The sequence below is a fragment of the Temnothorax curvispinosus genome, unplaced genomic scaffold (assembly GCF_003070985.1).
Source record: "Temnothorax curvispinosus isolate PA1 unplaced genomic scaffold, ASM307098v1 QBEX01012642.1, whole genome shotgun sequence".
Classification (NCBI taxonomy): Eukaryota; Metazoa; Arthropoda; class Insecta; order Hymenoptera; family Formicidae; genus Temnothorax; species Temnothorax curvispinosus.
In genome coordinates, this window is record NW_020222422.1 from 33,083 (window position 1) to 50,739 (window position 17,657).

Consider the following 17,657-nt stretch of genomic DNA (forward strand, 5'->3'; position numbering starts at 1 on the left):
AAATCGCGGTGAAATGTTGCTCTCTCTCCGAAAACGGTGCGAAAAGTGGACGAGCAAATGGTTACTCATCGCGCACGTGTTTGTATGTAAAACATTAATGGAACACATGCACACTGATGATTTAGTCTTCGTTGTAAAACGAAGTTGTAGGTATATAATTCATACCGGCGCGGCGTACCCGACTTCGTCAATGCATCACTAGTTAAAACTTCGCGATACTTTACTTACGCGTTTAACGATTCACCGTCGTGGCTCGAAACGCATATATGCATAGGTATAGCGTGGCTCTCTTGAATGTAAAACTGTCAAACTTTATTTCAAATATATTTCAACATGAAAAACTTTGAATCCTCTTTAAAAAATGTATATACTTTTCGCCATCGCGTTATTATTCGAGATAAAAATTAGTAGAGCTTAGTAAAAATCCTAATTTTGATGCTATCGTACGTTTATTTATTTTATTAACCTTTAACTGCACGAGCGGGGTCTGGCCGAACCCCAAGCGCTATTTTTGTTACGTATTTTCTTAGTTACGCGAAATATCAGTTATGTGTTTTATTTTTTATGTACTCTAAAACTTACATATCTTACATTACTTTTAGAGAAAACAAAAAAAAACTTGTGGGGATCCCTGCAGATCCCACCTGTGACTATACGTTACTAAAAATAACGCGTATATTTAGAAGTTAAAAACTACGATATTAAATTAACAATAAATTCGTCCACATCTTCATCGAAAATTGATATGATCCAAACATAGCTGTTATAGTTCTCTCGAAATTATTTATATCGTTATACATGATATATATACGTGACTATATATAGATATCTCATTTAATATGTCTGCTTAAGTATGTTGTTAAAAAAAAATTTAGTCAAGATTTGTTAGTATTTGCATTAGTTCACTAAGGTAAATACACATTCAGCTTGAACTGGCAAAGTGCAGTAGTTAAGACTGAAAATGATCAGACGGAATACGCAATTTTCGACTTCGTACATTCCCTATTTCCCTTGAGTTAAAGTTTCAATTGCATGGCAGATATCAAATTTCTCCAGATTTATTTCATTATACTGAATTATAATTTAATATTTTAATAGCGCATTCTAAGATCTGTATTAATAATTTCTCTAAATAAAGTACTAATTAGTCAATTATTCAGAAACTATTGTAACGTTAGGATCTTTAATTAATCACCAAAATACGCAATTAAATGTATCAATTGGATTATGATGGAAATAAATAATGAACAATTAATCACGTATTAAATCTATTAGATTAATTATTTTATAGTTGCGTTCTGTAATCGCTCGAAAAGTAAAAAAATAAATCACGATACATCGCGGTTTCAAATATTGAACTTATGTAATTATGTATTAGTAAAATTTTCTTGGCATATATTTGCAATTACGTTAAAAGTCGAAGCAATAATTAATGAATAAATAAGAAAGATTAGGAAAAATATAAAAGATTAAGGCAAAATTGAGACATCTTATAAAAATCTGAATAATAATCATTAAGCAATTTTGAAATAAATAAAATAAAATATATGAAATATATCCTGTGTTATTTTACGCTTATAACATATCTACATAAAAATATTTAAATGTATCTTTCTTTTGCACTAATTCACATTATATTAACCTTGGAAAAATAGAAACACTAATCATAAGTTTCTTTAAAAAGATAATAGAAAAAGAAGAGAAAAGATTTATGCAATTACATTAACATTTTTCCCCCTTGTTACATTCAATAAATAATTTATTTTTAATTACGTAAATATATAGGGAAATGCATAAATCGTAAATATCTTTTTCTTATTTTCGTTAACGAGAAATAAATACCATAAGAGAATTTTAGTATCAGCTAAACACTTATATTCCAAAAATTTCAGTGTTTGATTTATTCTTTTATTTTATTTTTTCTCTTTTTTATTTTTCACTAATAAATCAATTAAATTAAATAAATAAATCAGCTATAATGTATTTGACATAAAGTTTAATGATTACAAAGTATTCGTCAAATTTTATATAATTATAAACTTTATGGTATTTTTAATTGTGTTCCTGAAAAACCTGCTTGCAATTTATGCATAAGTCAATACATCAATAGTCAAAAAAATTCCAAGGAACATTTTGAACTAATCCTAATCCATCTTATTCGAGTGAAATGTAATACGTACCTTTTTACATTTCACTTAATACATGCATCCATATACAATTATATCTGATATAATTATTGCACAATAGACACAGATCTGTTACCTCAAAGTAAAATAAAAAGTACTTCGACACTCACCGATTCGATGCGCAGCAGCGGAGTTGTAACACCGACTACGACGATCTGTAAAGCAAACATATTTCAATTAGAAAAATGCCTAAAATAATTAATATTTCGGAAAGTGATTGTCGTAAAATAAATAATCGACTCACCCTGTGGATGCTCCGCTGGCACCCGATGCCTTCCCTAGGCCTGCTCCTCCTCTCAGTCTCAGGAATCTCAGGATGTCATGGTTAGGTTAGGTCGTCAGGTTCGTCGCACTCTCGCACTCGCGCAACACTGGCGAAAATAATTGTGGTTAATTATGATCGTACTGTTCGGCCGTTACTAATTTTCAGAATACGATATCGTCCGGCATACTTTGTATACTCCCGATTTTATTACATTATGAAAAATAACGATCGAGAAGAAAACATGAGCGGCTAAATTACGATTCACTGAAATACATGCTTCGCGATATGAATGTTGGACGACGCGACGAAGGGTTTTTTAATAAATCACCGATATACACATATGCCGCATTTATACGATCGAGTTGAAAACATAATTAAGACGTGATAAACCGAAAATATATGATCGAAATTCGGATATACGTGCGATACCTACCTACATTAAATTCTCGTGAAACGCATATGTTACGTTATTAAATATTACGATACGGAGCTAACTCTGCTAACTGCAATCGCAATCGCACTTATTAAATGAATGCGTCGCGAGTGTCGCGACGCTGCTAGATTCGGAATTAATTCGTTCCATCCCCGCTATCGACGACCGCGAAATTTAAAAGATAATGCGAAGACGGAGCACGAAGCACGGAGCACGGAGCTCCGCTGCCTACCTGCCCGAGGCTCGCCGCGCGAATGATAAACAAAACGACCTTGTCTTGTATAAACACGCGGCGCGCTATATACTGTCGCGCAAAAACACCGAGCCGCTGTGTGTGCCAGCCAGTTTATCGCTATGGCGGAAATATTTTACATGTTATAATATAAATATGCGCGAAATATTCGATTCCTCTCTCTCTTGCATTTCAAACGGAATTATTAATAGACCATCGTTGTTAAATCACTCTTCCGTTGGTTTTTCGTTACTTGAATCCGACGTCTCGGAAATTAACTCAATGAATGAACTGCGAACGACAAAGGATTTTACCGTCGATGTGCGAAAGCAAAATTCGTATCACGTGGCTGATATAATTAACGCGAAATTAATTACAATTGTACTTACTAATTAAAAACGCGGCGCTCCGAATCGATCCGTCCCACATTCGCGAATTATACGTTAATGACCGAAAAAATCGTGCACGACGTCGGCAATTTTATCCCGATATCGTACGATACGACGTGATTAATGAAATCGAGTTAAAGACTAATTAAGACGTAATAAACTGTTCGAAAATATACGATCAAAATTTGGATTATACGCGCAATACATTAAATCCCATGAAACGCATATGTTAATAATAAAATCGATATCGCGATATCGTAACTTTCGGCTTGAATCATTTGATCTAATGACATTACTCTGTGCTTTTAATCCAAAAATAGTACAGAATTATATTTATATGACATGAAACAGGACAACTTAATGACATGGAACTTAATGCAACTTAATGACATGGAATTTAAATTAAAAAAATGTTCAAATCGTTAAATAAATAATCGCACGTAAATTTCGTAATGGGATAATACTTTGTCATTCTCATTTGATCTCTATTTCAATCAATGAAATCGCACAAATATATCTACTTCGGTAAATAGCTATCGCGTCGATATAAGCTCATGAATTGTCGATCGCGGAATTGATTAATTACGCGAGTTGATTATAGTTAATCTCTTAAAGAGAATAATCGCGTTTTCTTCTTCCTGTCGTGAACGTGTTTCGTAAAGTAGGTAATAATGCGCCGACATGCGGAACTGCTCGTGCCGCTAATTTGTATCTCAAGTCGAATCTCATCACGCAAATGACAAGATGAAGTGCGCAAACACTGCGTATACGGCGCGTATGCCGCCGAAATAATCAACCGCCAAAGATATCATCACCGGTTAATTTGTCACTACTACGAAATATATAACGTATAAAACTCATTTTAAACGATTTATAATTTATGATAGAATAAAGGTTAAAATTCGTTTTATACAATATTACATGCCGATAGAATGGAAAATCAGAGGCTACAAGTGTGTATAAAACTGTTAAAGTACCTACATATATATAATATCTAAATACACGGCATAAAATTACACAATAATTGTATTAATAAATTCAAATATAATAAAATTCTATTTTATAAAATTTGGCATAAATTTTAAAGTGCTTTATAAAATAAATATATGTAGAATGTTTTATTTTTCATGTTCAAAAATTATTTCAATAAGTCCCATTATCATACATTAACTCTAAATTAAAGGATAAAATCTATCTTCATTTTAATTGGGAAAGTATTTATGTAAATTAATTTATTTTATTATTATTATTTACCTAAATTTTTACATTTCGGAAAAAATAAAATTTTATTTACATAATTTTAATAAAACAAAGATTGTGCTTTTAGGAAAATAATTTTAAACTGCTGCAAAAAATATGATTTAAGTTTTATTGTACTAAACTCATGCAATTTTACTTTTTTCGAAACGTAAAAATGAAAAAATTCCATTAGTCAATTCTTATATTTTCTGCGATCAAAAGCAAGATAAATCTTATTCTACAAATAGACATTAGATTTAATAATACTTTCTATAAAAAGAAATTAAAGCATTCACTTAAATTTTCATCAAAGAAAAGAATTGAGTAATTCATATGCAACAATTAAATATAATTATATAGAAAAAAGAAATCATATAAATCTTTTCTCGTAATATATATCGAATTAAACGAGCTTATCACACGCCATCGCGCGATTGATAATATCATTACGTTTGACAATATAGGTATGTAAAATAGATAAATTAATAAATAACTACAACTCTTGAACAACCATCAAAATCCATTTTCATTTGGAATGTAAAACATATACAGATGGAATTACATGTGCATTTACTAATGCAAAAGATAATCTGTACGATAGTTGCGGAACAATCTGTATAACCGAAACCATTTATGCGTTCAACATTTTGAGTTAATCGGATATCTTTCCATAAAAGTTTTATTCGTCAAATATCGCCAATTAACAAGAAAGCTGACGCTAAAAAACAATCATAATGGATGAAAGGAAATGGAGGCAGCTACCGACACAAAAGTAGGATCCTAAAAGCGTGCAATTTTCAGGAGATTATAAAACGCCTTTCGCGACAAGTAGATAAAAATTCGCACGCGCACACACAGTCGCACACGCACACAACACTCTGTGATCCACACTTTAACAGCGGCTCTTTCTCTTAGCGCTTTATCTTCGCGGAGTTCCTCAGTGTTTTCTTACTATTCTTGTGCTCGTCTCGACCGATCTTTCTAAAGCCTTCCAACTAAACGAAAAAAAGGCACCGACAAGCTTGAAGCTTTTAGTATCCGCGGCACCTTTTCAAGGAAGTAAAACGAGGCAAATCGCCGAGATGCACAAGGCGGGCAGACTTGTGTCTACCTCTTTTTCCTTCTCCCGTCGACGCGAAAGACGGATCAAGAAAAAAATGAACGGTGATATCTTCTGTGAGGTGTAGGTACGTGACGGCTCTGATCCCTTAAATGTTCTCATTTGCGCCATTGCGAAAGTCGAAACGCGCGCTCGAAAGAAATCAAAGCGATTCTACCTTCAGTGCGAGGGGAGACTAAGGGTGAAGCATTGCAGAATATTCGCACCATTTTCTCTGAACTTCTCGCTACGATCTCGCATCTAAGATACAATCAAATTACTATTAATTTTTCTATTTCTAAGTATGTCAAATATTAAAAGGCACTTCTATAATTATAGCAATAAACTTTAATTCGTTACTCGATTTTATTGTTTATTCGTAATTAGAGATATTGGTTGGCTCAAAGCGGATCAAATCGATTCACATATGTAAGATCATCTATTATCGACGGGACTAATAGTGAAATAGGATAGTGAGAGATAGGCCACGTGTACACTTGGACCGGCGAAACACAATAGCACATATCCGATAAACATAAATCCACGAAAGCTTCCCGGTATCCGTACGTAATCCAATTATACTTCAGACCAAACGATTCACGCGAATCGGGGCAAGATTGGGATCGTAAATGAATGTGAATACAAGTAATATGAATAGCGGCGTTTTGAGAAACGCGTCGAGACGAATTTAGTTGCTTATGACGATTCATTTATCACCGTCAACCTTCTCTCTCGCGAGATATCGTCCTTTATAGTTGAGCGAAGTTGCAAGTTTACTAAGTCATATCTCACTGCCCGCTCAAGAGAATGTTCACTTCCTTATTGTTCAGTGAACTTAACACGGGTTATGTAACGTAGTCGCGACAGAAACACTTCTTTCTCCTATCATCGCGAAAAGCAATCGCAATCACGAAACATTTTATAATTCGTAATTTTGACGTTACTGACGTTATATAATACATATTATGTTGGAAATTTTGTTACCTATATTGCGATTTATTACACGTAGTTGTTGTAATACTTAATTCTCCTTAAAATAATACATTACTCGCAATAATTAGTTAATTCCTGTTCTAATTCGTTGAAATCAACAGGCTTGTACATTATATCACTATAATTAAGTTCGTTACAATAACGCCGGAGATCCTTTTTGCGAAGGAGTTATACACTGTCCCCCGGTTTGCCAAGCAAAACCGGTAAAAACAGCTTCGCTCATCTTCTTGCCTTTCCTCCTTGCTACCAGCTCCACCAGATCGACAGTATACGAGAAGAAACTTCGATGGCGTCTCTCCTTTTTCGTTCCTTCACCCCGTTTCGCCCTTGCTGCAGCCTATTACTATATCCCAACTATTCCTGCCGACGTTTCCATCAAGCATCGATGAACGGGAGCATTTTCAGGGATGCCGACAACGAGAACGAGGGTATGTTAGCTGGGTAGCAGACTGTTGGCGCGGCGAAAGGGACGCGAACAGGCAGGACCGGGAAGAAGGGAGGGAGTGCGAGTTGGCCGAAGTGGTGTTTCCCCAGGGTAAGCATGAGCATATACTTGCCCGGGGCTTATTCAGACAAATCGGTGATTGCTGCGGAGGCGAGCGAAAGGGTAGCTCGCCGCCGCCGCCGCCGCCGCCGCCGTCACCACCACCAGCACCTTCACTAACACCACTACCATCAGTCGCACATTGCCTTCGCCATCAGCACACCGCACCGAGGTACCCCGCGCCACAAACACGGTGCGCTTGCCTTCGGTGCAACGATAGAACGAGACACACCGAAATTCGTTGTGCTTGCGAAGAGAGAGAGAAAGAGAGAGCGACACAGACGGACGGCCATACAGACAGACGAGGAACAGAGGCGGAAGTGGCAGAGTAGAGAACGAGAAATACTGAACGCGGCATAGGGATTGTCCGTGAGATGGTGGAAATGAGAGAGAGAGAGAGAGAGAGAGAGAGAGAGGAGAGAGAGAGAGAAAGAGAGAAGACGAAAGGCGGAGAGAGCGCAGTCGGACTGAAGAGGAACCAGGGAGAGAGAAGAATGATTGTTTCCATGATTACAATGGAGAGAGGAAGAGGAAAAGGGGAGAGATGGCCGGGCAGGAGGTGGCGGTCGCGGGTAAAGGGGTATGAGGGAGCAATCTCTTAGCGCTAACGTAGATTCGTGAGACAAGATCTTTCGAAATATTACACTGGAGGGGTACCGACCGCCGCCGACGTAGACGTGCCCACCGGGGAATTTCGTAACTGCTCGGATACTGTGTGTGTCAGCCATCGAGTACGTCCAGGAGGTGTGTGTTTTTCCAGGAAAAATACTTTGCGCCTCGTTTGGATAGTCGGGAGATGTGGAGGAGAGACTTTCAGCACTGAAGTGCTATGTAGCCGCCGGCACACCAGTTCCGGACGATTCACAGAGGTAGATTTATACCCCGACGACCGAGGAACGTAAGCCTTTAGATTCAAGGTGCTAATGCTCTTACAAAGACTAGCGGTGGAAATGGCGGTCGAGCGGTTCCGTCCGAGTAAGTATAGAACTCGTTTTTAATTTATCAACCGGGAGAGGAAGTCTTTCTCTACGTCTCTTCCTGTTGCAACGAACGTTTCTTGTTGTAACGAGACCGTGGAAAATCCCCGGATAAAAGCGCACTCGGAGAGACGACTGAGACGAGGGTATATAGCGCAAGTACGAACGTACGTACGAATAACTAGAGAAATAGTATTTCAGTTATTAAATTAAGGCACACAATGAAACTGCACACTCGGGAGAAGTAACTCTCGAGCTGCGACGAAAAGAAGAAATCGTGTACAACGATTGGCGTGTAACGTTTCTATCGGGACAATCAGTTATCCTGCTCAAAGGACTCAAGCAGATTACGCAACGAATATCCTGGTTAATCTCATTAAATTCAACTCCGCGTGCAATCACTGCGCGCGATCTACTACAACAGATTCGATCAATTAGGTGCTTGATAATTGTCGTGTAGATGCAATTTATTTAACACGTTTCAATTGTTACGGCATGTGTGAGTATATAAATATTCCATTATATTATGGAGTTATACTTTTAATAATAAACTAATTTTTTGTACTTCTCACCGATGCACATTTATAAATAAATTGATTCAATGTTAATCGACATTAATCAACATTCTTAAACATAACTTATGTAATGTATAATATTATGTAAATATGTAATGTTACGTAAATATATCATTATTGAATAATTTAAATAAATATTATAAATTATAAATAGATAATAATAAGTGAAACTGGACCAATATGAATCTTACAATCAACTAGAGAAAATGCCATTTTCAGCTGGGCTAGATCTTGGTAGCCTAATAATAATATTTCTGTTTTATATCGTTTTTCTAATTCACAATCAGTGAATTACTACCTAAACTATTATACACGCCAATTATTTGTCTTAAAATACAATTTGTTGTTGGAACAGTAAATCCACACACTTAAATCGATAATTCATTTAACTTTTAATGCTAAAAAGCGTTTCTTTTTTAATTACTGTAAAGAATTTATTGCGAAAAATATCCCAACCAAGGTTCGAACCTGGATCTCCCTATCCGTGATCGTGATGAGCGTTTTTCGCAATAAATTCTTGAAATTCTTTGCAATGATTTTAAAAGAATGCTTATTAGCATAAAACTCGATTATCAATTTAAGTATACAGATTTACTGTTCCAACAATAACTTGTGTTTTAAGATCGACAAGTATAATCAGTTTACTGAGTGGAAAAAGTGTACAAAATTCACACAGAAATTTATTATTAGGCTACCAAGATCCAACTAAAAAATGGCATCTTCTCTAATTGATTATAAAATTAATAAGTTGGCATTTATTCAAATCGTCCATTATCAAATACTTTATATTTTTTATATTTTACAGCAATAAATCACATTTAAATATTTCTATCTATTATTTACATATTTAATTAAAGGAAACTTTCAACACTGAACTGCTTTATGCACGAAGAGAAGATCTCTAATTAGTATCAAAGTCTCTTTGATGCGAAGGATTATCACTAAGCATATTGAGCATCCATAATGAAAGCCGTCTTGACAAGAATGTAATCTACCGAATTTGGAGAGTCAATTGAATATGCAGTATACAGTTATTAATGACTAAATTAAAAATATATATATATATTAAAATATAAAGAATATCTATTATACAATTTTATATGCTTACAATTTTATACCCCGCTAAAAAAACTATCAAAAATTGACTAATCGTAAATTATTGATGCATTGTTGATGTATGTATCATATTCGATTTTATACGTAAACGGATTCCATGTAATGTGCCTATATAAATATTAAAAAAAAAATTGTACTATTTCAATGGGATATCGAGTAACCTCGGGGGGGAATTCAGTCAAAAGTATAATGCGTTAGAGGATTCGCGATTGAAATATGCCCTTTATTGTTGGAATCACAACAAAGCTAAAAGAAGGAAATAATACCATCCTAAACGTGCAGCGAAATAGAAACCTCAGATTTATATTTCATTAATTATCCTTTCGGATCATGGATTACTTACTACGGTCGCCGATTCTTAGGATCGTGACCATGCAAAATGCTGAACTAAGTCGCCGTTTAAGTCCTCGAGAGCTTTTTATGCGATAAGCATGCCGTTTCCGCAGAGGAGGAGGAACAGTATTATTCCGGGATAGAATCGAACGAATCGTTATCTTCTCCATAGGGATAATGACCATAAGTCCACAGTCAACGTCGATAGTGTGCCCCTCCTTTCATAGAGAACAAACTGTTATTCCTTCGTGACAATGTACTTAAAGCGCCGTCGATTGTACCTCGATAAAGAAAGAATTCAAACGGCGACTTCCGTCATCTTTCAGTTTTCTCTCATTTAACCCCTTTCCGTTTCTTCGATAGCTAAAGGCATTCCGTTTTTCGCGTAAATGCTCGCTTTTACCGGAAACTCGATTTATATTGAACTACTTATACATCGATTCGATTAAGCTATGCGGCGCACGGTTCGCCGCTTTCCCATTACCATAATCACAAATAGCATTGTTACACAAAGGGAAACTCCCTTTCTCACAGAAAATCATAATCAGTCGTTTAAACAAAAAATTTCAATATTTTTTTAATTTTCTAGTTTTAAATATCGTTTCACAGAGAGAATAAATTTAATCTACAAGTTTATCTCTAATTTTTGTGTGCCAGCCCAAACGTTTTATACATTTCCACATTTTGAAAAACAAAAGGCTTTTAGAAAGTGTCTGAAATCTAGCTGTATACTTATACTGTAATTTTATGTTTTATTATAAGAAGAATTCAAAATTTAATATCACAAGCCATATTTATATCGAGATACAAAAATTGATATATGCTAATAATTTATTAATTTATATCACTATTCTATCTAACATTTTAAATCATCTTTAATGTGCATGTTCGAACATTTTCGTTTGAAAAAATAACCTTTTATTACTATTTATTACACGATATGCTTCTACGTCATAACTCTACGGTCACTATTCTGTATCAATGCGCGTCAAGTAAACGTCTGCGACATATATTAATGTACGTCCTTAAGGCCAATTAACCCTGTTTTCCGCGATCAACCCCTTCGTCTGAGCTCGCCGCTGAGGTTGCGGCAAGGTAACACGCGTGTCGCGCAGGTGTATGGGTAACACACCACCCCAGGTTGCGTCCCAGCACGTCATGTAACTGGCCGCACGCGTATGGCCAGAGGTGGTTATATGGGTCGCACAACAGTCACTTGAGATTAATTACCAAGTGCATCGTTAGAGATAACGCGACGAAGGCTGGCGGCGGTTAAGTGAAGCGATGGTACCTAGATACGACGTTAAATTGAACCTTTCGTCGTCGCTGATTCCCGCAATGCCGCCGCCAACCGCACCGGCCCGACCCGGGGTGCAAGCCGGTACAATATGCGTACTTGCCTAAAAGCAATTACTGCCGACGTGCACACATACACACGTGCATACATATACGAAGACACATACGTGTGCACTTGACGATAGCGCGCGATATAATATTGTTCGGAGAGCATCTCGTTCATATTGGCTTCGTCAAACCCGTAGCGGGACACGAGCGAAAGACGATGTCTGATGTTAATCTACGTGCGCGGTTGCTGAATATCATTATGGGTTATGCACCGAGCTATCCCAAGTTAATAGCCTGAATCAACTCTTCGGGAAAAAAATATGGAGCAAATGTGTACTAGCGAGCGATCACTAAATCTGGATTACTTACATCAGTAAATATGAATTTTCGAAAGGCGTTCAATATAAATTTTAATAACATATTAAAACATTTATTAGAAGAAATGATTATTTACTCATGATCTTATATAATTTTAATGTTTTTCTTTCATTTATAATAAAGATGATCTTTGAGAAGTTGTAGCATTTTACAATATTCCTTAAGCGGATATTCCCCTCTAGTGCATCTACCCACTAACCTTTGGAAAATAAAACAGACGTTCGCGTAGTTCCATTAAAGTCGCGTAAAAATAACATTCCGCGACGGGAAGATAACTTAAGCGAAGTAACGCCATTTCTCCAATAGTGATCTTCCCTGTTACTTTTTAAAACAGGGACAAGATTAGTTTCAAGTATCCCAGAACATTTATGACAGATGATTCTTGTTGATTTCAGCAGAAAACTGTTATATTATCCTTACTATCGTGCGTTTCGCTGGTTAAAGAAAAAAAAGCCGATATTAAATTGCAAATTTGTCATTAAATGATGACGCAGTGGCAAAACATCCTATACATTTACTCCGGTATTTGCGCGTCGTTGTAGAGCGATAATTTATACCATTGCCGAAAATTCCGTTGAATTCTCAGTGAAATTTCACGTAAGAGAAATAGGTATTCATTCGGCGATTCGAATTCGCGCTCGGTGAGGAAAAACAATCCATCCGGTTAATTCTTCCCAGTAATTTTCCGTTAACGAAAAATCCGCGGATCTCTTGTCATCTTTATAAAGGAAAGTCTTGATATCTCGTTGTCACTATATTCCGCAGGTGGGATGGCTACGTGCCGAGGATCAGACGATCCTATCGATGGGCGATCGCAAGGTTATTCAGTCGACTCGATTCTTCGTCACCCTGGAGAACGCCAAAACGAAGAACCAGACGCAATCGCGGGAGGACGAGGAGGCCACTTGGCAGTTGCATATTCGGGGGCTGAAGGAGGCCGATCGTGGCTGTTACATGTGCCAACTCAACACCAAGCCTATGTTGAGCCAGCTGGGATGCGTGGACGTCCTAGGTATGCCTAATTGCACGCGTTACGTCGCATTCCGGCCGACCGGCCAGGTTTGCGGCTGTTGGCAGAGACGTCACGTACGCACGCACGCACCGCGTTTCGATTAGACTGGGCCGGCTTTAGGGCCGGAAAATATGCGTGCCTCGCCGCTGGAGCGGCGCGTTTGAATAGGCCGCTGCATATACACGTGCATATGGATCTCGCGCAATACGGAGATCCCTCGTTACGCGTGTTCGTGCAGGATAATGATGATGACGCGAACACAATGCGTAAGGTGTAATTGTAGCGTTATACGCTTGCTAATTTATGGTTGGGGAGAGATTCTAAGGGACCGACGTTAATTGACTTTAGAAAAGTTTGAAAATCCTCAGTCTTCAAACATCAGATCCCTTAATTCCGTCAAGGAATTCATTAAATAATTTGGCACGTCCGCCGTGGGTGAGTTATTCGAGCAAACTTAATTTGTAACACGTGTTTCCTTCCAGGAAGAGGATGTAATATCGATGCCGGGGAGTTAGTTTACAAGGAGCATTATCGGTCATATAAGAAACGCTAACGGCTGCGCTTTAATTTATAGTTTAATTAAACGCGATAACGAAGTTCGAAAGTCTACCTGGCAGAAAGTCTAGTGGTGTTCGTTGACTTCGTCAGCTGATGGATGCTCATACTTTGTAGCTCGCAAAGATCGCAACTAAACTGTTTCTATCGAATTTACACGTTATCTTCTTTTAACGTTAATTATATCGACGTAACACGCGCAACTTTAATATTTGCTCCGTTCGTTTTATGTATCGGTAATATTCTAGATGAAACATCCTCGGAGCCGCTTCAATTTCGGCAAGTGCGCGCAGCTCGTTGTACGCCGTTTACGGTATCATAAAATGCACAATTTTATATCGCGCCGACGAGCCGGCTAATATCATCTACTTTGTGCGTGAGGGAGAAACGGGGGACGAGCCAAAGGATAAACCGGGAATGCGTTCCATTGCGTGTGTGCTTGTTCGTCGTCGAACACCAAAAAGCGGTCCCTCTCGCTCCTGAATGGAATGAAATTCCTTTACGTAGAAATACGAGAAAATGCCATCCCTTTTTTTCTCATTGTTCGGCTCGTCTGTACGCAGCGTATGTTATATCGTGACATACTTCAGCTTTGGATCATTGTAATTGAAACGAATCGAACGACTCTTCGAGAATTGGATGGAATTCCATTAGAAGACCATTCTCCGAGGAGGGATTGCCCGCCGATATTTCATTTCCGTCGAGTGTGACGGGAATGATTTCGAGATGACTTTTCGGTCGTCTTCGCCAACGTCGCAGCAATGGCTAGGTTAAATTGCGTTAGAATGATCGGTAATGCCGATTCTTTATAGTCCGCGCACCTGCCAGTCTTCGTTCGCGAAGTTCCGTTTCGGCCGAAAAGACTCACATGAAGATATATTGTTTCACGTGACACACTGACACGCAATTTCGATCCCATTTGTAAATTGTTTCTTATATAGACAACGTGGCGCGATATCGGGTGAAATTTCGTCATAATCCTCAGGCACGTGTTGAATTTGTGATAGATGGACACGTGAGATATCGGGAAATTCGTTTCATTCCACGAAGGGCTTACACGGATATAACGATCAGTGTACTTTACATTTCGTATACACACAATGCAGTTTAGAAAACGTGCTTGTTACTCGGACTGTTTTACTTATTCTTTTTGTTATCGAGCTTTACACATGCTCCCAGCGTTCGATATAGGAGCAAAATGAAATGAGTTATAATATAAAATATTAATTTAAGAGTTTTTCACGATTGTTTTTTCAAACTCCATTAAAATGTATGCGGAATTAATTTTCCGTATTTTGCATTTTACACGGAATAAAATGCTCCTGTGAATAGCGTATTTAAAAACAAACATATTAGTAATAGGAGAATAATTTCATAAAGGATGCGCATAAGGCATTATGTTGGTGAAAAAATTATTGTTCTACAGTCATAAATTTTTGACAACGTATTCTTCACAGTCCTTGTAATTCACTATGATACATGTGTTGTGTGGATTAGATAGTACAACTATTCGTAAAATAATTCTTCCTTATCGTGGAGACATTTTGCGCAGGTTATTTTATCTTATTTTATTGCATATTTCATTTTAGCTTTATTTTAACGTATTTGCATAGACACAACACTCGTATCCTCGTATCTTTTTCGACGCTAAGTTTGGAGGGATCGTATCACTGTACGTTATTTTCAAATAAAAGATATAATAAGTCCCAAAAGAGAATCAGAGATAATGATTAAAATGACGTGATGATAATGTAAGTTTTTTGGCATAGTTGTTGTAATATAATTTTAAACGCGTTATTATCTCATCTGATGAAGTGTTATTCGATCTCTTCCTTCCAGTGCCGCCCGATATCCTGAGTTCCGGTACCTCGGACGGCGAGGTCTCCGTTCTCGAGGGTGAGAACGCCACGTTGTCATGCAACGCGTCCGGACGGCCGCCCCCTCGCGTGTTCTGGCGACGCGAGAAAAGTGATTTCATACTCGTCAGGGGTGTTCACGATCCGTTGATACAAGGTAAGATATCGCTCCGAGATCCCGAGAGCCAGGGTTGTCACTTTCGATCTCCGTAATTGTCTCTTTACGTCACGCCTAACGTCATGTGAAACTGGCGTTTATTCCGGAATGAAATGTCTCTCCGCAAGGAAAACCACAACGCGAACTAATTATTCCCGTTCCTATTTACATTACGTAACATTATTGTGGATTTAATTGGGTATTTACTGCGGGTTTATGCTCAATAATGATAGAAAAGAATTTTTACTCAAAACTTAGAATGAGAAGAAAAGCTTTTGCTCTTCTTTTTAGAGAAATCAATTTAAATCAAATGTTATGAAGGTTTGAAAGTTATAATAAATAATCTCTTTTTTTCTCCTAAAGTATATGAAATCGGTATAAAAATTTTGAAAAAATCCCGACCTTTAATATCTTCGCAAACGTTTTAATACCTTTGCTTTTGCGCTATTAAAATAATCCCGATAATCCGACGTGTCTCAATCAAATAGTCAAGCGTTTTAAAGGGATATGAAGACATCGTAAATTCACACACGTATAGGTGCTCCCGATCGAAAGCAATTACGGCGGAACACGTTCCATCGAATAGAGATTAGTTTGTCCGCAATGACTTTCAATATCCTTCGGGCACGTCGAGTTCCGCTGCATTTCGCAAGACACCCGCACTCGAGGAATTTTGTGCAGTCGCGTGGTGGATCGCGCGCCGCGAATAGATCGACCGGTTAAAAGAAATACTTGCAACATCATGCGAGTACCAGCGACTCACGCGGAATTAAACGAGTGCGCTTGTATAACTATTGACGTTCAATTGAAATGATTGACGTCGTGCTAGAGAGACAAATTTTAGCAATCAATCGATTTCCGATACAGCTCGATGCAGTTCCGAAAGGTGTGTAACGCATAATACATACTTTCACAATGCTTTTCAATGAAAGACTTTTATAAATTCATTGTATATGTATTTCATTTATCAGTTATGGTTTTCGAAGCTTCGTATCATTGTTCGATGCATGTATTAGCAACCGCGATGTAAAATGTATATGTAATTTATTCTGATTTTTATATAGAAGAAAGATTCAAATAATACCATAATAAGCTATACCAGGCTTTTATCTTTTAAAAACATTAATACCGCATAGTAAAAAATTGTTATATAATATTAATATTATGCAAACTATTAATCATATTAATAATACCATCAATTATATTAATTTATTGTTAATATAATGAAAATTATTGTATTTTTCCAGATATAATTTGCTTTTCCAAACTGTCACGTTATTTGATTAACAATTAATGAAAATGTGGTGCGCAATAATTAAATTCTCAAATAAAAAGACGTTATTTCCGTACTCGATAATGCAATCAAATATACGACAATTGTTAATTTAATACAAGTGAGTATAGTGCTGTGCGAATTCGTCAGCTGTCAGAACAAATCAACGTATCTTGTATTTTTGATCGATCTTATTAAACTTCTGACACATTTTATCGCGAATATGGAACGACACATTCCACATGTGATTTATGTCGGCCGTTCGTTCGATAATAATATAATTCATTATCTTTCAGTTATATTTGAAAAGCGCATGCTACATACGCACGCTCAATGCAATTCCTCATTGGATAATGGAAATTGTAAACACGTAGCAAAAATATGGATTTTCAAAATTTCGTTATCATTTTTAATGATAAACTGTATTTCAAATATGATATATAATATATGATAATATAAAATATAATACAAGATTGAAAATTTTTCTAATTAACTAGATTAACTTATCGTTGGCATTTATGAGCTATAATAATAACCCTTCTACTCGTTTTACATGATCAATCATTGTTTTCATCAATCATGCTAAAATACAAATATCGCTGAAAGTTTTATTACACTAATACAACACAGTAATAAATGAAAAAAATTGTGTATCTATATCTTTAGGTTTGATTAAAAAGTGAAATGAGGATTAATTAAAT

The 17,657-nt window shown here is 36.8% G+C and overlaps 1 protein-coding gene across 1 annotated transcript in view; it reads left to right on the top strand.

Annotated features, from left to right (window-relative positions):
* LOC112462647 (polycomb protein Sfmbt-like) overlaps nucleotides 1-17,657 on the top strand; it is a 57,481-nt gene that overhangs the window by 28,837 nt on the left and 10,987 nt on the right. Inside the window, 2 exon segments of the mRNA XM_025028534.1 lie at nucleotides 12,869-13,115; nucleotides 15,510-15,683. Coding sequence (XP_024884302.1) covers nucleotides 12,869-13,115; nucleotides 15,510-15,683 — 421 coding nt within the window.